Below are 21,362 nucleotides of genomic sequence, written 5' to 3' on the forward strand. Positions count from 1 at the left end.
AAGAGAAAAAAAGTTTCAAGAAAAATATATATAAAGTAATGTTCACATAACACACTTATATTATGAGATTAGTAGCATATATACTCCCTTGGGCATTTTTGGAAGAGTAAAATAGCAAAACAGGTATTACAACAAGAATTTATGTTAGATGGAGTATTTTTGCACAATATGAAAAGATTAAAGATATTTTTTGCGCACTTTCTCAAATATGAAATAAAAGTGCTATGTGTAGTATACTTTAGGAGTGTTTTCTGTCCCATTAATACTGAATTTATTAATCCCGAACTCCCGATTATTAATCTTTAAAATAATTACATGACATAGGTTCAAACTATTTTTTTAATTTGTCGAGAGCACTTGTTATTTTACTTAAGTGTGACCAATTTTATTGAATAAACGATGTTGATTAGATAGGCATTATTCATCAGGGGTGGTATACCGGTACAACCAATATGTTCCTTCTTTTTGATAATTTATATATTAGATGGTTTTGTCTATTTGACACTTGGCGGATTAAGTTAATGACAGTTTTTCAATCATAACACTTTGTAATATATAATACACTTTTGTGGAGTCATTTTTTCAATTCTAACGTTTATAGTCAACTGGTCCATCAAGTGTTAATGGTTCATGACCATCTAATAATTTCCCGAGTCACAAGAGTCTTGCCTCGGAATCCAAATCCAATGTGATAAGAGACATTTTAGTTTTGATCAAATAACTAATCACTTGCACGTGTGAAATGTGCAAAAGATTGCAGTGGATCAGATTCCTTAGGTTATTAGAAGTCGGGTTGGAATAAGCGTAGGGGTTGCCAATTTTCGTTTCTTAGCAACTGCAATGGGCTGTCAATCTCAAAATATAGCAGGTGAGTTTAAAATGGAGTCTCCAATGGGCTGCCAAAATATAATTTTGCCAAATCTTGTGCCAAATATAGCACAACATATAGCAACTGATATTGCTCTCTAGGGCAACAGAAAGAGAACGGCGACAAAAAGAGAAGAAAAGTTGAAGCAATGCAAGCTTGATGGTCGCTATGAGCAGTGGCTTTCGCAAGGTATGTGAAACATCCCTCCACTCTGTTGCTTTGATTCTTCATTTTGATAGTGTTGGTTTATGTACAAGTAAGGTTGAACCCTCTGCAAATTTGATGGAAAAAACCATTTTTGATGGAGAAGAGATTGAGGTGGTGATGGTGGGGTTATGACACTCTTGTGATTGTAGAATATTCAGGACATTAAACTTAAAATGGCCACTAATTGCAAATAATTTTTTAAGAGATGCCGATATGGGTTTTGAACTTTTGATTCTTGCAGACAGATAGATATACTGAAATATATGGGTTTTGAACTTCTGATTCTTGTAGATTTTGTAGTTTGCAATTGCAGAGAGAGAGAGAGGGCAAGTTCATAGTCGAGAACGAGAATAGAGATGGAGGCAATTGGGGATGCTGAAATTATTTGTCCTAAAAATATTTTGTAGTTTGTTTTTTATATGGGAACAGAATGCAATGAATGGTATAGATGGGAAGGTGATTTCGAAATCAACGGTACTCAAGAGTCGAAGTTAAAAATATGATTGGCGAAGCTAGAAGTGGGTTGGGCTTGATTTAATGGAGGCTGAGAATTGCTAACATATAATATTTTAGATGAAATGCACCATTAGAGCAGAATTGCTAAAATATAACATTTTGACACTGTAACTCCTCTCAAAATATAAATTTAGCATACAAAAATGACATGTTGCATTGAAAATGGTCTTAGAAGCAACTACTTTGGCCATCCCAACCAAATTTAAATGTTATGAATTAAAACAAAATTAGAGAACTACTAATTAAAGAGTTCCTCTTGAATCATACCTTTACAATTAACCAATATTCTTAAGTTATTTAAATGCATGGATACATATATAAAATTTTTAAAAAATAATATTTTCCAAAAAAATATTTTAGGCCGAGACAAACAGAGATGAGAATAACAAAGAAGTTGGAACTTCGCTTCTCTAAAGTTTAAAACCCAACTAAACATTGCTCTCTTGAGGCCCATTTAGTGCATTAACTGTGTAAAACAAGGTTGGATACTGCATACATATAAAACCTGAAAAGTTGAACAAAAAAAGTACATCATGAAGAATGTTTGAGAGTAACTTTTTGAGCATTTAAGCCAGTCACAACATACAAAGTTGCAAATTCAATGTAATATATAACACACACACAGCATCAAGGCATAAGTTGTCCTAAACAAAAGATAAAAGGAGTGCAAAAGCAGTCATTTCTCAGTGTCTTTATCGTGTTGGAGTTCTGCACGCATATGTTGCATGAGTATTTCTTCAATGGCATCCACAAAGCTTGAAACATTTTGCCGAACATCCGCTTCCAATGAGTTTGCTACATCCTGGTGACCCAAAATTAAGAGGATCATGAAAAAAAAAAAAAAAAACAAAAAAACAAAAAACAAAAACAAAAACAAAACAAAACAAAACAAAAACAAAAACAAGTCAATTGGAAATACTTTCGAGGCAATATATTTTGAAAAGCAGAAACCATGTACCCAATCAGGGAAACAGATTTTGATAAAATCTATCGCTTATTTCCTGTATGAACTCAAATTGAATTGAAGATGACAGAACTAATAACCAAACCCTAGATATATCAAACAACCAATTGCACCAAAATGCATAAACTACCCACAAATATTCCACTCAAGCAACTGAAACAGTACAGTCATGGAAATTGATTGGACCTAAAAATTCAATCCATCTTCCATGTAGGCCAGAGGATTCTTTCAGTGAACTTTCGCATCATTTAACGGACAATTCAACCAATTAAACACTCAAACAAATTTGAAAAAAGTTAAAGAAAAGGAAATCATTAGTTCATTACTTAATGATCTCGGATACAAATATTTTGTGCTTTTTCATTGAACCTGGCTTCAATCTCAAACCTATTGCAGGGTTAGCAATTTACAACAGATGCTTTGCTAATACTGTAATGGTACTGTTCGTCAATGCTATATAGCACTATTGACAACTTGGTTGTGTATACCTTTTTACAATGATGCCATTCACACTGCCATTGCAGTCTTGGGGGTAGTGCCTTGTAGGCTGCTTAAAATGTACCGTTCACACTACTGCTTACATCTCTACACTAATATACGGTCCTTGTAGCCTTCGGTGATTAGTTGTGGTGCCTTGCCTTTGGGAAAATTGATTAAAATTACCGGAGAGAGAGAGAGAGAGAGAGGCAAGATCAAAATGGCTTTTTGGAAACAATGAAAGCACACTAAAATTTTTCAAATGATTCTAATTTCCCTTCTAGTTTTATCAAGCGTTAGCGTCATATATGGTTCACAAAATTTGTAAAAAAAGTTGGAGCCTATTTATTTATTTCCTAGTTGAGTTATGTACTAGGGTATTACTTCTCGTCCAATATTTACAGCTAAAAAGAAAAGAAATCAACTCCATGAGTGGGTTAGCCACTATCATGCATTGAATTTCATATTTTGTTCAGGATGTTAATAATGGTTAATTGCATGTTAATATGGTTTAAATACTACAGTAAATAAATACAGTTTTTATAGTTTATAGACAGAATGGATCTATCGAATAGCAATCACCTATCGATCAAAGCATTCTGGACAGAATCCCATAACAAAGTCATGAATGTACCATAGTTTTGACAGTGTCAGAGGATCGATATATGGATTGATCAATGCTGGCGCAGTTTGCAAAATTTGGGGTATTAAATTGGAAACAAGCCCATAAACCTAACTTATCTCAAGTCTAACCTATATATATATATATATGGATCCAACGTGCATGTGCAGAGGTACTGAGGAAGGGTAAAATCACAATATTTAAAAAATATATAAAAAATAAAAAAGTCAGAACCAGAACAGACACAAGAAGGGCCTTATTGCATGGAAATACACGAGATACTTGGCAAGTTGGCAGTAGAGTATCTAAAGGATGCCAACATTTCATAGAAACCTAAATCACAGTCAATAAATACCGCAGTTAATTTTCTTGTCCAACAGCTATTTTACATTGATATTTCATAAAGAAAAAAGAAGTTCCACGTATCTGGTACATTTGAAATTACTAATCCATTCGGGCAACCAAATCCATCTACACATTCAGCGTAATATCGTATAACAATAATTGAACAACTGTTCAAAGTTAATAGAATTTGCAATATAGCAAGCCAAACAAACCAAATAAAGCAACATGAACTGAAGCAAATGATACAAAAAAAATTATATATTTTAAAGAGTAATCTAAATTTTTACTTAACAATTTCAACAATATGGCATAGTTAAAGAGAAAGGTACCTTTTGAAAGATTACTTTTGAAATTACAGGATCTTCCTTAAGAGTTTGAAAGCAAGAGTATCCAAAATAACTCACCTCAACCTTGCAAAGAAAGCTCAAAGAAACTTCCTTTGAATACTGACTTGAGCTCTTGAGACTTTTCAGCTTCAATCCATGATTTGACAATGGCCAACCATGTGACACCTTAATGAAAGCATCAAGACCACCCACCATATGAGCCACAATTATCTCATCTCTATCCAAGTACTCAAAAGAGTGCCTATGACAGGAACAAGTGAATAAGTCAAATGACTTGAAATATATATATATATATATATAGCATTCAAAAATATAATTAATACGTATATGTCAATCTGTTTTTTAGTAAGAATGTATAAGTCAAAGAGGAACATGCTGTGTTTTGACCTGGACATGAAATACGCACCATTTTATGTGCAAATTTCTGAATCTGTATATATGTTTGATTGCCATTTATACATGTTTAATTAGATATAAAAATGCTTTTTCATCAATTCTACAAGATTATACTAGTATTTAGGTTTGTGATTTAGCTTTTACACTCTTCATCGTTTTGGGCCTACACTAGAATCTATGTAAAAATATTTTTATGTTGCAAAATTTTTCAAATTGTTTCTAAGTTGTGACAATTTCATCAGGCTCCCAAAATAATTATGTTGTTTTGCTAATTATGTCACATAGACTCATGTACAAAAGTTGGATGCAGGTATGTGTCTAAGCATTAGGTTTATGAATTCTCCAAAGTTAAGTTTACAGAGACAAGGGTAAGTATTCATTTCATTAAATACTACTTCATTTATTTTTAGAGTAAATAATGTTTCACTCGTTTTAAAGCAATAACGTAAAAAAAGGAACAAAATAAGAGTTTTATGTACAAACATATAACAACTTGAAATATTCTAGTTGCATGTCCAACCATATGTATCAGACATATCTCGTACCCATGTCCAAGTGCCAACTGTCAGACACAAATATATCATGCATTTATTAACAGCCGATGTAATACATCATGCATTTATTAAGAGCCCATGTAACATAATTAGCTAACCAAAACTTGCTCTTTAGAGAACATTTTGAATTATAGGAATGGGAAGATTGGGTCACGATATTAGGAAACAACACTTTGCCTACTCGGTCTAAAACAGGAGGAACTTACTATTAGTAAAAGAGTATTTAAATTGATTAAATGAGTCAAAAAATATTTGTAACCAAGTTTAAAACTCAACACTATAAGTATGAATTATAAAACGTAAATCTCACCTCGACTTATTTGCACATTTCACCACAAATCGTCTTAGTGTGCATAGAACAATTCTATCTTGCACTCTTCTTACAAACCACTCCAAAGAAGACCTAGTCTCCAGCAATGACAAATGTGAAAATAACATCCTAGAAGCACAACAAATAATTATGTCCCAAGGGTACAAAAGAAGTAATGAGCAAGTAAAGGTCAGGTACCATAAACCAGATCAAGTGAATGGTCCTTAATTTCATCCACCCGAAGTGAAATATCATTTTTAAAAAATAAATAAATAAAAAGAAAAGAAACGGAAAAAAATGGCATGTTCTCATGTTGTTGACATTCAATTCAAACATGGGAACGCACATTTTCACATCTGCATGTAAGTAGGTAATCCATATTTTAGACTTCCATTAATGGCAATATGGCATGAATGATAAGGAGCAAATAGCCACACACGCAAGAGAGAAAGAGAGAGCATGCAATTTGTATCCATTAAATTAAAAATATAGTTTGTAGGTGAGAAGACATTCTAAAAGCTCTAACAGAAAGAACTCCAAGTACAGAATCCGGAAAGAAGTACATGAGGAAAAACAAGAAAGGGAAAAATAAAAAACAAAGGAAAATTTTACAAGGCTACACACGTGGTGCATAATGAAAAGGATGGCAAGAAAAGAGAAAATGAGAGACTGTCGTACTGAAGGAAAAAAAAATATATACACATTTACAAAGCCTTGCTCTATGTAAATTGCTATAGTTTCTAAGTCGGGTTGGAGCTAACTGAGCAGACAGGGTTTTAAGACTTCTGCACAAGCTTTTTGTTAATTGCAAGGATGAAAAACTGATATGATAATAAGAAATGATCTACACATAAACATGTATGTATGAGAAGCTAGTACACCCAGGCTAAATAAACTCTACAATATAAACAAGGAGCAGGAAAGTCCTGCAATTGAAGTACTCCTATCCATTTATAACTACCAGAAGAGAATCTATAGTTCATCTGAAAATTCAGACTTCATAGGTAAGACCCTTGCTAAAAGCCAAACCATAACCCAAAGTTCAATGACATTCAACTAGAGTTCCAACAACACTGCTAAAAATTTAATTGATGTCATCAGAAATATCATATATGATGAAATTAAGACAGTCAAAGTAGATCCAATGCTGAATCAGAAAAATGATGTACGGATTAATGGATACTGCATGTTTGACATATATTGACCAATTATGTGATTTCCAAGTTAAATTTTTAACATAAAATATTCAGCATGAGCAAGAAATGGGTCTAGTGTGTTAGAGTAATGTGATGTCCACGAGAGATATGGATGCTTTGAGAACTCCATTGATGCACACATATACTAAATCTACAAAACCAGCAATTCACATTATACATCAAAACTAATATTTCAAATGGTAAACCTTCCAAAGAAGAAGATTATATGTGTATATATATTTCAGAAAAAGATTATATGCATATGTATATATATTACACATAATACAACCTAATGTTGATATTAGAGTAAATTTTAATGAAGTAATGGACCTGAAAGACTTTGCAGCATCAACTATTTCACCAATGTACACATCATTTGGAAAAATCTGGACAGAACAAGAAAGCATGAAAGATCAACTCAGAATACATAGAAACTGATATAAAAATTTTGAGCCTATGTTTTGAATCACATGTCAGGGAAAAATTCCTAATATATAAATAAAAGAAATCTAGTGAACAAGGTAAGAGCAAACAATAAGCAAGCACACTATGTAATATAGGAGTAGGCATCATATGCACTGCTTCAGAAGGCAAGGGAATGGAACAAAAAAAAAGCAATTCACAAAATACAAGGGGCATACACCAAAGAACAACTATACAAATCAAACGTAGATCAAGCTACTATTTAACAAAACTATACTAGTGGCCAGTTTTTTTTTTTTTTTGCCGGAATGTATACCAGTGGCCACTTGTGCAAAGTAAAAGGGAGATGAATAATAGATGCAACACCATCCACCAACAAGACAATTATCTGGGAAGTTCCAAACTTGCCACATAAGCCAATTTTTCACAGATTTCTTCCAGAGCTGTCATGCAGCTGAATAGGTTGACTAATGGCTAGATTAGTTGAGGTACGTGGACCTGTGATGCTTTAGGATAATTCAAATAAGATGTGGACCAGTTTTGCACTTTATTATGGAAAGTGTTGTCAGGGGCTTATTTGTTATTATTTATATAATGTTGGATGCTTATGTGTAATTTCTGAAACTTGTTAGTATAAATAGAATGTGGTGGAAAGACAAAAGTATTCTTTCATTATGTCTCTCTTTCCCCATCTCTCTCTCTCTCTCTCTCTCTCTCTCTCTCTCTCTTTCTCTCCTCCTCTTTATTCTCTTCTTCATCTTCTTCTACTATACTATTATTTTGATCATCTCTTAAAGCCAACATGGTATCAGAGCATGGTTTGTAAAGTTCTAGGGGGCAGTTGAAACCGTAGGGCAAGTTCGTGTAAACCCTAGTGGGTGTGAAGGGTTCTAAAGAGAATCCAAGATGGGATTTGATAAGTGCTGAATATTGCATATTCGAGCCCTTAAATGTGCGTATGTTAAGACCTTAAGTGATACTTTTATCCGGTTTTATACTTATTTTAGTATATTTGCATTTTGTAGGTGATTTCCCAAAGAATAGGACAAAATCGTGATTCTGGAGCTTAAATAATGTTTCCGAAGCTTATAGAGATATACCGGACCATCCGAGGTCAATCTGGAGTTAATTAGGGGATTCTGAAGAAATTCAAGAGTTAATGCTCGAGCACAACAATTTGTGCTCGAGCACAAAGTGGACTGAAGAAGAAAAAATGACTAAGGCAAAAAGAAATGCTCGAGCATTAATTCTGTACTTAGCCAAATTTCCATCAAATATTTCCGAAGTGTCTTTTTCTTCAACACTTGGAATTTTTTTGAACTTTCTTGAATTTGTGCTCGAGCATTTTGAACTTGTGCTCGAGCATTTTGAGAAATGCTCGAGCTCTGGTACTTGGAACTTCCGAAGCGTCTTTTCATCTTCCCAGGGAGATTTGTGCTCGAGCTTTTTGAGAAATGCTCGAGCATTATCAATTTAGGAAACTTTTATTAATGCGGGATTAATCCAAAAGCTATCCTTTTAAGTTCCAGACAGCCCAGATCTCCCCAGAAGTCCTAAAGCCCATCCAAGAAGGAATATAAGTCAATTGCTTCTATAAAAGAAGATGAAAGGCCACAAGGAAGCTCCCTGCTCCCTTGCAATTTTTCAGATCTAGCGGCGGCTTTTAGTTTTTGGAGTTTCTCTGTAAAGATTCCAAGAAAAGGAGTTGCAGTCCATGAAGATGCTTTCCACACCAACAAAAACGATATTCTCCATCTTCATGAGTAGCTAAATCCTCTTAGGGCATTGATGTAACGGGACTCCGATTAATATGGTTTGATTGTTCTTAACTTTGGGGATTTTTCAGTAATTATGTATATTAATTGCATGATTATGAACAATTGACTTAGATCTTCTAAGCAATTGGGTTTTTAATAGAATAAACTTGGTTTTTGATAAATTAATATCTTGTCTTAGAATTAATTCTTCGTTAATCAAATTCAAACTATTCTTATTGTTTGAGATTGGTGACTAAGGGCTTCTCATGACAATGAGAATAGTAATCATGCAATGGTGCTTAAACCGTTTTTATGAATGAATGTTTTGATAGTTTATGCTTAGGAAAGACAAATTATTAATTTATTCTGCAAATTATTTTAGAGTAGGTAGGTAGATAATTCGTGCCAACCGAAGATAGGTTATTCTTAGCAAACATTCATGATTTATCTTCTTAAAAATTAAATTGAATAGAATGTTAATTCTTTTAATTCCTGGTTATACATAAATATTGAAATCCCCAAGGTTGAGTTAGTTTACCATATTAAGAGGTTCGTGGTGAAATCAAGCCCTAAGTATTTCTCTCCTTGATCTCAGTTTATCTTATTTTGTTTATTTAATTTTCATGTTATTGAATACCATCACAACAAATACAATATTTTTCTGAATTAAAATAGCAATTAAATTTAGACTTGATAAACCACCGCAGTCCTGAGGTTCGACACCCTCAAAATAGCCCTATCCTGCAAAGGATTCGTTCTATTGTGAGTGGTCTTTTATAATTGAAAAATAGACACATCAGGATTTGTTTGTAAGGAAGTAGTGTTAACCACATCCACGCGTACCACGGATCCAACTCCACGCTGTTTTTTATCGATTGCAGTTCTCGATCAATGGTTTTTTTCGTGTTCGCGTGGTTCTGCAACTGTCTTTTTCTTCGTCGTTCGCGATTCTAGTATGGTCTACTTTGTTGCTTTCTAGGGTTTGTGTGGTGACTGTGTGGTCGCTTTTTTATGCATCTCAGAGGAACGTAATCTCTCTAGTTGCATGGTTCTCTACATATTTTGTTGTTGTTTTGTTTCTGAGGAGTATATACCCAGAAACTGTTTAATAAAATGTCTAGCTCAGAGGTGATTTCAAAAGAAGTTAGATCGTCCTCCTAGTGTGCCTCCAATGTTGGGAGGTAGTAGTGATCACCATCCAGGCCTTTGTATTACGACTGTTAGGTTGGATGAGACGAACTATATAGAGTGGGCTAAATCTGCTCGTATACATATCACTAGTCATAGGATGATCGACCATATCAAAAGGACTGTCACTTATCCCTCCAAGAGTGATCCGAAATTCAAAGAGTGGAGTGCAAATAATGCACTAGTTATGACGTGGTTGTTGCAACCAATGCAGCCACAGATCTTTGTGAAAAAGGCTAAAGAGCTGTGGAAGGCTGTGAAAGAGAGGAATTCCTCGGTTGGCAATTTTGTAAAACTATATAAGGTCTAATAAGAAATTTCGAGATTTAAGCAGGAAGACCAAACTCTTGCTACATATTACCACACTCTCCGTGGTAAATGAGAAGAGTTAAATCACTACCAAGACTACATACCTGTCTGTGCAGCTGATGTTAAAACAATTCAGGCTATGGTAGAAAGGAATCGAATCTATGAGTTCTTGGGTGGTCTGCATCCGAAATACGAGCATGCCAGGGTATAAGTGTTAGGCAGGTATCCATCCCCTACTTCTGTTAGAGATTTGTTTTCATATATCTAAGTTGAGGAGAGTAGAATAAAGGTTATGTTTGCACCTGTATACATTAAACCTGAGCCAGAAGTACCATTGTCTGAAAGGTCTGCCCTTGCCACGTAACAATGGAACAAACCCAACCTTACAAAAGGAGGGACACAGGATGATAAGAGCAAGTTGAGATGTGATCACTGTGGGTGTACATTCCACACGAGGGAAAAATGCTAGACTCTACACGGTCACCGTACTCCAACTCTTGTTCATGCGAATGCTAAGCCAAGGTCTGGTCCATTTGGGGGGTTGTCTATGGCACATGCTGCAGCGCATGAGACTACTTCTACTGGTCATGCCTTCTCATGGCCACCGATTTCTTTGTCCGGGGTTGAAGTTAATGCTCTTCGACATCTGCTAGCTCAAAATGCCTCCACTTCCACCTCTAACTTTGCTCAGACAGGTACCTCTCATTCGGCACATCAGGTTTCCACATTTTCTGGTGGGCCACCATGGATCATTGATTCAAGAGCCATTGATTACATGACTGGTATGACATCTAATTTCTCTTCGTACAGTTTATGTTCTCGCAAGGATAAGGTTAGAGTGGTTGATATCACCTTCACTTCCATAGCGGGGAAGGGCATTGTTTCTGCCTTTCCTAATTTTACCTTATCCTCTATCGTTCATGTCCCAAAGGTTACCAATAACCTTCTTTTTGTCACATTACAAAAGGCTTGAATTGTAATGTAACCTTTTTTCCATCTCACTGTGTGTTTCAGGACTTGGACACGGGGAAGACGATTAGGAGTGGATGTAAGGACAATGGCTTGTATTTGCTGAACACAAGGCCAACTTCTTATTATGTTGTAAATCAATCTACTGTTAGGAATAGTAATGTCAATAAAGATCTGTTAACGCGATGGCATATAGACTCGGTCATTTACCAATTCCTGTTTTGAAGCATGTGCTTCCTTAGTTCGCTTCTATTGAATCCTCTAAGTTAAATTGTGGAACATTGTTCTTGCCAAACAATGTCGTGTTTCTTATCCTACTAGTATTAATGAAAGTATAGCTCATTTGCAACTTGTTCATTCTGATGTGTGGGGTCCTGAATCTACTGCTTCATTACTTGGTTTTCACTACTTTGTTGTGTTTGTTGATGACTTTAGTCATTATGCTTGGCTTTATCTTATGAAAACGAAAGATGAAGTTCATTCCATTTTTAAAACCTTTCATAAGATGATATGTACTCAATTTGGTTGTCTCCTAAAAATCCTTTGATCTAATAATGGAAGAGAGTTTATGTATGGTGGTCTTGCCTCCTTTTTTGCTGATAACGGGATTATCCATTAAATCTCCTGTGCCAATATACCAAAACAGAATAGTTTAGCTAAAAGAAAACATCGTCACATTACGGAAGTAACTTGTTCTCTTCTAATTGGGATGGGAGTGCCTAAAAATTATTGGGATGATGCAACCTTAACCGCTGCATACCTTATCAATCGCATGCCTTCTAGGATTATTGGCTATCAATCCCCCTTATCTGTCTTACACCGTCACACTGCCTTGTTTAATGTCCCTCTGAAAGTGTTTGGTTGTGTTTGTTATGTTCACATTCATCATCGCAAAGACAAAATGGACCCTAAGGCAATCCGATGTGTCTTTCTTGGATACTCTGCCACTCATAAAGGGTATCGGTGTTATAACCCAACCATTCATCGTCGTCGGTTTGTCTCCATTTGATGTTACATTCTTTGAGTTTGTTCCTTTTTTTTTCCACTGCTCGAGATTCTCTACAAGGGGAGACTACTATTCGTGTAGAGAATCCGTCTTCCATTCAAAGGGAATGCCCTCTTCCATTGCCTGTTCCCATTCAAGGGGAGATTCTCACTAAGATGCGGTCTACACCTCCTAACACTTATGATGTACAGTAGGAAAGCAGCCAATTGTCTATACTAGGCGGGCAAAACAAGTCATTAACTCACCCCAAGAACAATCAGTCTCCCTTGATCGAGGTAATCCCTCAATTGAAATTGATATTCCTGATTATTTTCCTAATAGCATTACCGTTGATCTTGATGTTCCTATTGCCTATCATAAGGGTATTCGTAGTTATACAAAACATCTCATATCTCAGTTTGTATCGTATGATGCCTTATCTCCAACATATCGTGCTTTCACTTCGTCTATCTCGTCTGTTTTTGTTCTTTCTAGTATTTCAGATGCTCTTAGTCAAACTCCATGGAAGGTAGCCATGCTTAGGAAATGAAGGCGCTAAAGAAGAATGTTACTTGGGATATTGTTTCATTGCCTAGGGATAAAAAACCAATAGGCTGCAAATGGGTCTACACAATAAAGTATCATGCAAACGGAACAATTGAGAGATATAAAGCCCGATTAGTTGCACGGGGCTTCACTTAGACCCATGGGATTAATTATCTAGAAACATTTACTGCAGTTTCCAAGATGAACTGTATACGTGTCCTCCTTTCTTTGGCAGCTAATTTTAATTGGCCTTTACATCAACTAAATGCAAAGAATGGTTTCCTTCATGGTGACTTGGAGGAAGAGGTGTTATGGCTATGCCACCAAGGTTTAAGCTTGCCACTGGTCAGAATTTAGTGTGCAAGCTAAATAAAGCCTTGTATGGGTTAAAGCAAACGCCGTGTGCTTGGTCTGAGAGGTTTAGCACTTCTATGAAAAGATTAGGGTACACACAGAGTCGCAAATCATACTTTCTTCATTAAGAAGCACCAGGGCTGCATCACTACCCTTATTATATATGTTGATGATATTGTTATCACGAAATGATACGGAATAGATTCATTGAATGAAGTCATTCTTCGGGACAGAGTTCAAAAAGACCTCGGATCATTAAGATACTTTCTTGGCATCAAGGTGTGCAGATCCAAAAAATAAGTGTTCATTACTCAACGGAAATATGTGTTAGATTTGTTGGTTGAAACCAGCAGGCTTGAAGCTAGACCTATTGATATTCCCATTGAGCAGATCCATAGGCTTAATGATGTGGATGGCGACCAATTAGATGATGTGGGAAGATTTTAGCGATTCGTTGGTGTGATTAGTCAGTTAATGCATGCCCCACGTACACCTCATCTTGAGACAGCTCATCATGTTCTCTGCAAGGGTTCACCAGGTAAGGGGATATTGTTTGGCCGTCATGGCCACTTCTGTGTTTAAGCCTATATGGATGCTGATTGGGCAGGGTTTGTGGGAGATCAACGATCTACTTCAGGATATTGCACATTTGTTGGAGGTAATCTTGTTTCATAGTGAAGAAGAAAGCCAAAACTAGTGCAAAGGCGGAATTCAGATCCATAGCACATGGACTTTGTGAGTTGTTATAGCTACGAACTATGCTGTATGAGTTGAGTTATCCTGTTCACGAGTCAATGAAATTGTATTGTGACAACAAGGCTGCTATTAGCATTGCCCACAATCCAGTTCAACATGACAGGACAAAGCACATTGAATTCGATCGACACTTCATCAAGGAAACTAAAAAAGCTTCGTCTTGGGCTGATTTATACTTCATACGTCAGCACACATGATCAGGTTGCTGATTATTTTGACTAAGGGTGTGAATAAGACTTGCTTGTAAAATATGTTAGTCAAGGCATGATAGATGTCTTTGCACCAGCTTAAGTGTTGTTAAGGGCATATTTGTTATTACTTATATAATGTTGGTGCTTATGTGTAATTTTTGAAACTTGTTAGGATAAATAGAATGTGTTGGAATGATGAAAGTATTCTTTCACTGTTTCTCTATTTCCCCATCTCTCTCTCTTTCTCTCCTCCTCTTTCTTCTCTTTTTCTTCATCTTCTTCTACTTTACTATTATTTTGATTTTCTCTTAAAGTCAACAGAAAGAACATTGATTGGAATGAGTTTCAGCTCACAACACCTTGAAACCAAGATAAACTTGTGGATAAATCAAGTGCAACCCTCCAGTGTGTTCCAATCGAACTAGAGGCTGGGATGGGTCATGAGCTGGATAAAAGTACATTGTTTCCTAAATTCTAATCAACTCAAAGGCCTAAGTTGCCAAACTCAACCAAAACCCTGTAAAAATATAAAACTCTAAACTTCACTGGTATAGATAAAAGAAAAAAGATACGTAGGCAAGAGAAAAAAAAAAAAAAAGATACTTGGGCAACAAACTAAATTGGGTGTTTCTTTAATTCTCAGATAGCTAGGATTTTATATTTTTAATACACTTACATGCTAGTTTCGTGAGCTTATTGATCCATGCTGTCTTTCAAATAAATAGCATTAAAGAGCTTCATTGATATGTGCTTACGGGTACATTACATGGCTAGCAGCAATCAGGCTCATGGTGACGGGTGGTAAGTTGGTAATCAGGTGTATGACTGTACCCTGGAGATAAATCAATGGCTATATATACCCCATTAGGCCATGCTCTATTCTTAACTTCAACTTCTCCCATTTGCAAAGAAAACAGATATCACCCTTATTGTCATTACTATAAGATTGAAGTCTTGACTTCTTCATCCCCTCGCAGAGTTTGATTCAATAAAGGCTGGTTCTTCTATATGAGATCTTGCAAACTCTTCTTCTCCTTGTTCTCTTTCCATTTCCTTTTTTTTTTTTTTAATTTAATTTGAAACAAAATTTTGACCATCATGCTTTGATTAACTTTGGCTCACTTTTGGTTAAAGAGATCAAAAAATCATATTCAAAAATCCTAAACTGGGTTTTTCGTCCCCTTATTGTTATTATCCGAGTTTGATATTATTCAAAAGATAATGGCAACTTTTAGAACTATTTTGTTCTTGAAAAGGACTTTAAAAATATCAAAATATTTCTTACAAAAAATTCCTGTTTAAAATAATGAGGGGAAATTTCAAATAACTCGTTTTTTTTTTTTTTTTTTTCAGAATATATAAGTGACTTCACAAACGTCATAGCTCAAATTCAAAGGGTTCAAAAACTCTAAGAAATAATTTTTAAAATGGCAGAGACAGAATGTGATATTATCCTTTGAATAAGTAGTGATATGCGTGTGTGTTAATAGGTATACATACACAAATATGAGCATAAATACACATACTGTGATTAAAACTGAACAAGAAGGGAAGTAGAAATAGGATAAAACTACATGGACTATCAATTTTCCACACTCTTGTTAGCCAAGCACCTTGTGTAGGCAGGACATGCAACGTACACTGGGTAATGCCTTTTTTTCTTGGTGGATAGCCAGAAAAGAGGTTTAGCCTATCATGCCAGTAGGGTTTTTCCCCCAACAAATTCAAGGAGTTGAAGGAGAGGACTAGAATACTCTTAAAAAACTATCACCATATATGCTTACATTTGATTTATCAAAAAAAATATGTGCTTACATTTGAAGATTTGTACTTCAAAGAAAATGGACAAAGCAAGGTGAGAAGTGATGTAATTCGTTTTCCTTCCTTGTTCAAAATGAAATAAAAACAAACCAGTATTGTATCTAATTTGACTTAATTTTATTCTATAGATATATATATATATAAACGGTAAAGTGCAAAAAAAAACCTCACTATATACAAAATGTGCAAGAAACACCCCTGCTATTTAGTATGTGCATATAAATCCCTCTAATTTGAAATTTTGTAGCAAATTGCCCCCTATTGCATATATCCCTTGGAATATGCTGTCAGATTTTTTTGACAAACCCAAAATTACCCTTTTTGAGTGACAAAAATGCCCCTTCCCATTGAACACCCAAGGGACTTCTTTGGATGGGATACACACACACACACACATATATGTAGAGAGAGAGAGAGATTGTGATTTTAGCTTAAAGGTAGTTTTGTCATTTTGCGTTTTGCCTTTTCAATTATTTTTTAAATTATAAAGTAAGGGTACTTTAGTCATTTCATTGTTCAATTACCCCCAAATTGAAGATTTGTACTTATTTGCACAAATTGGAAAATATTGGGGGCTTAACGAACGACAAGGGAGTATTTACACATTTTGTGTATATATATATATATGTATATGTATATGTATATTGTGCAAGAGGGCAAGCCTGAGATCACGGGCTCGAAACAAAAAAAAAACAGCCTCTCCGCATGTGGAGGTAAGGCGGCATACATTTAACCCTCCCTAAACCTGCAACGGCAGGAGCCTCGCACCCTAGGTTTGTCTTTGTTTAAATTATTTTGTGCAATGTATATGAATTATCTTATTGTTTACCCATTCCTTTAATACTGCAGAGGTCCTAAGGGTTTCATAATATGTGCAAGTCAAGATGTAAGTGACATTTTATAAACTAAATGGGAACTTGAGCACACCATAATAAACATCGCTTAGAAAGGGAAGTTCGAGATGCATATGCAGGTCCACCATAATGGGAACTTGAGCCGCTAATAGTAATATTGCAAGTTTTGCATAATCAAGTTGATTAATAAAAAATGTATACTGGAAGGCCGGGTACTTTAAGAAACAGCACAGGTACGGAGGTACCCAAGAAACCACTCATGGCAAATTACAAGTTTCCACGGATCAATTAATTAAGTACTAATGTTTTAATTTTTTCCATGCTTAGGTGCTGGTCAGTGAGAAATGATTGATTGGTTTTTGTGAACGGCAGAACTGTAAGCTTATCATAATTCATTAAAATAAAAGCTGTGATGGTATAAGTTTTGAATTGCTAAGATTCCGTTTTTCAGTTATTTAACCAAGTTACGCATGAAGACAACAGATCAGAAGTTTAACTGACATACCTCAACATTCTTTAGCTCCATGGTCCCATCCACAACTTCTATTAGCAATTCATGATTCTGTTCCAGTGGCTCAGTGATATTTTCAAATTTTTGCTGGTTCAATAACCTTTCTGAATTCGGCATATATGTTTTCAACGACAACCTAATATGGTTTCCTTCAAATTCAATTACTTTAAGACCTGTCAATGCATCCTCAATCTTTTCGATGGCCTCAAACCTAAGAATATATATATATAATAATAAATAATAAAATAATAAAAACAAACATCTATCAAGCAATTGGAACAAGATAAACAACACAAAAAATACATAATCCTAATATAGATAAATTACCTTTTAAAAATGCAGTCAAGGTCCTTCAATGTCTTCAAAGTTGATTTATTCTTCTCAATCTGATTACTGAGTTCCCAAATCTTCAAGGAACAAAGAAAGTGTCTCATAATCATTCCTTTTTGGAAAATATGGACAATAACACAGATAGTATAACGAAACCAACGGCCTTATAGAACAACTCAAGAATATCGAGAAAAAATCCTAGCACTGGAAAGTGAAAAGATCATCAGATATAAACTGAAGTACCAAATCAACAACATATAGAACAAGGTAAATTAGTATTAAGGCTTCATTCATTTTATGATTCCACAATTAGCAATTTCAAAGAGGAAGAACAAGGTTTGATATTCTCAAATTAACATGTTGACATTTTTTATCCTGAGAACTACATACATGCCAAACTCTTCTTTTTCTAAGTTAATTTACATCTTCAAAGCAAAACTTGTTAAGCAATGGGATATAATGAGTAAAACCTTAAACTTGCAGTCTCCATTTGCATTTAATAAATTTGATTGATCTTCTCCATGTGCAAAGCAACCGCGATTCGCTTTTGCTTTCTCAAGACCCTAGAATATGATATGAAAAAAAAAAAAAAAAAAATTGTTAAGTTTCGAATGAATTAATGAAATTTGTAAATTAGCTTCAAACAAGGCCTGGAATATGGTGAATGAAAATGTTGAATATATATATATACACACACACACACACATAGAAACGGAAGTAGGAAATAATCAAGCAAGAGATGGCATTGCAATTTGAGAAAAAAACAGGAGCCTTAGGCATAGTGCAGAAGCATTATAAGCACAAAGTTTAGGTTAAAATAGCAGAGTGTTTAAGGTAGCTGCTTGCATCATCAGTACAATAAATCCATTCTCAACCTCAACACTGTATGTGGAAAGTTCATATACTTCAAGGAGAGTCTACAAATAAAAGAAATTGTACCAGTCAAATAAGGTATAGATGAAGTATAGAGGTAGAGAGACCATTAACAAAAAGTCAGCCTGTATCTCAACTATTAAGGAAAAAGAAAATTGATGATCTCCTCGGAGAGTTGGATAACATAAATGACCAGAATATGATATCAGATTTATCATTTCTAACAAGATAAATGAGCTGTATGCTGATATTCTATAGAAATCAGATATAATCATTATATAAAGGACAGGGGACCCACAAATACAAGGTTCCCTAGTGTTTTGCTCTTTATACCGCATTTTCACCAATACAATATTCATTTATCTAGAATCTTTTAATATGATGATGCTTAAGCTTCTTCTCAACAATTCTTCTCTTACTTTGAGATTTTGAATCAGATGCAAGTATAATATCTTTCAGCATTAGCTGATGAAGGCATTAAGTATCCATTCACATCATCTTGCTACATTGTCCACTAATTTTTTACTATTGACTTTAACTGCATGATTCTGCATATGATCAGATGCAAAGGGATTGCTGTTTGCACCTTTTATCCATCTAACTTAGCAGCACATTCAATAAGAAAGAAATTCCTCGAATCAAACAAATCCTTTTCCAAACCGTCTCATCTCTCTCGTCATGCCTCCTTTCTTTTTCTTTTTTATCAAATACTAACTCCAACATTATGTTAACTAGAAGTGTTCCACCGCTAATAATTGAGCAATCTACATCTTAAGATTCACAGCCTTATTTGCAGCAATTCTCGGCAATGGCCAGTGTCTGATTCTCCTCAACCCAAGAGTGTCCATGAAGTGTCGGTGTTTGGCACGGTGCCCGACACAGACACGGCTCCATCATAGAAGTGCCTATGATTCTTAGCCTATCACCTAAAAAGATATATAAGATGTTAAACCTTTATGCTCGTAAAGGTTTAAAAAGAAAATGTACAATCTCCCCATAAATCTGTATGCTTTATGCTCATAATACTCATTTTAAAGTTCACTAAAATAGATAGATATCTCAAGAAGTTCAATGTTATTGAATAAACAAATTATATACCAACAAGAAAAGCTAATTTACAACTTTACAGAGAGTCAAAACTTTGTTTGTACAACATTAATTAATTTATTTAGTAAAAAAAAATAGTGAAAACATGATGACTCTTGTTATGTAGGGTTGTGTGTGTGCATGTATGACTCTTGTTAGCCATGCCATCCTATAACGGGCAACAATTTCACTTAAATAACATGCCACCAAAGTACGAGTAAATGCTCTCTGTCAAGAGAAATAAGACGCCCCATTTAGAGACCTCACAAGAGTTACAAAGCAAGATTGTTTATTCTTTCTGTCTTTTCTTGCTAATAGTGAAAGAATTGATTTTAGAATGCAAGAAACTCTATAATATAGAAGTATAGAACCAACCAGGGATGGAATGAGCTCCAATGAACAATTCAACCATTCAAGATCACTATCCAATAGATTAGAATCTGAAAATACAAAATAATAAAATTAAAAAAATTATTTCAACCACTACAAACACATACGTGCAAGAAAAAAATTACAATCGTCCCACCTTCAACATAAGCCCTTGTAAGTTCCTCAATTTCATTAGAGATTTTCACTTTCTCAGCCTCCACCGAGTTAAGCTCCCTTTTCAATGCATCTAAATTAACCAATTACCCAATTTAAGACACATGTGTGTATATAATATAAATTTATATATAGAGAGAGAGAGGAAAAAAAAAAAGTTTACCTAAATCTTCAGATGTTAAGGAGCCCACCTCAGAGAACTCTGATAAAACTTCACTGATTTTGTTCTGTTTGATTTTATTTCAAAAATAAAAAAGGAAAAGGAAAAAAATGTGGAACAACAATTGCGAAATTGAAATTACATAAGAGAGGTAAGAAATTGACAAAATTGAACAGTTCAAGTACATAGAATTTGAGTTTACCTGGAGCTGAGGAGCAAAATCTTTGAGTAATTGCTCCGAATCCGAAGGAGATAATAGTTCAGAAGCATAGCTAGAAGTTCTATGACTATGTTCGAGCTCCTTAATTCGACTGAAATCAAAAATAAATAAACAAGAATATATACATATATATATACATGATTTATGTGAGTAAATATAGAGAGAGAAGGGAAGGAAGAACGTTAAGGACCTGCGAATGGTGTCGAGATCGAGCGAGTCAGAAAAGGGAATGATTGCTTGCGAGGGTTGTCCCATTTTCTCTGCACTTTCTCTCGTTTTCTTTTCTTTTCTCTCTCTTTCTCGATGAGTAATCTCCCGCCTTGCAGCTTTGATGTATACTGAGCTCGAAGGGCTTGTTGACGCTCGAAAAGAGAACCTAATTGGGTTCAATGAAGTGGTCTGATCCAGTGGGCCTCACTGTCGACCTAGAAAGGCCTAATTCAGTCGAGACGACTCCATTGGGCCTTTGAACTCTCAACCTCCTTAAAAGGAGTAGAGGACAACTACTAGAAGTTATTGTTCCACATTTAGATGAAAATACATTCATGAAATTATATGGATACTAACCCGCACTATTTAATATTTTAAACTTTTGAATTAGAACAGTGATATCAAAATCAGGCTCGATCCTTGATCTATTGTCACACCAACAGCCCGAAGCATCATCACATAGGATCTCAAAAC

General features: G+C 35.0%; 1 protein-coding gene across 2 annotated transcripts; it reads right to left on the minus strand.

Moving 5' to 3' along the window:
* Positions 1-2,058: 2,058 nt before the first annotated feature.
* LOC132298936 (uncharacterized) lies at positions 2,059-21,028 on the minus strand. 2 transcript variants are annotated; one of them, XM_059795314.1, is made up of 12 exons: positions 20,869-21,028; positions 20,661-20,769; positions 20,462-20,525; positions 20,282-20,371; positions 20,131-20,195; positions 18,267-18,359; positions 17,794-17,873; positions 17,461-17,677; positions 7,133-7,188; positions 5,607-5,735; positions 4,404-4,587; positions 2,059-2,393 (listed from the first exon to the last, which is right to left on the minus strand). In XM_059795314.1, exons 1-12 carry the CDS (start codon positions 20,931-20,933, stop codon positions 2,268-2,270), a joined length of 1,278 nt encoding a protein of 425 aa, XP_059651297.1. In that variant the 5' UTR covers positions 20,934-21,028; the 3' UTR covers positions 2,059-2,267. The 2 variants fall into 2 exon arrangements, with proteins under 2 accessions (XP_059651297.1, XP_059651305.1); XM_059795322.1 differs by having other exon boundaries at positions 5,607-5,699; positions 20,869-21,027.
* Positions 21,029-21,362: the final 334 nt, after the last annotated feature.

The sequence above is a fragment of the Cornus florida genome, unplaced genomic scaffold (assembly GCF_030987335.1).
Source record: "Cornus florida cultivar Cherokee Brave unplaced genomic scaffold, ASM3098733v1 CherokeeBrave_3.0.0_Hap2_Chr01, whole genome shotgun sequence".
NCBI lineage: Eukaryota > Viridiplantae > Streptophyta > Magnoliopsida > Cornales > Cornaceae > Cornus > Cornus florida.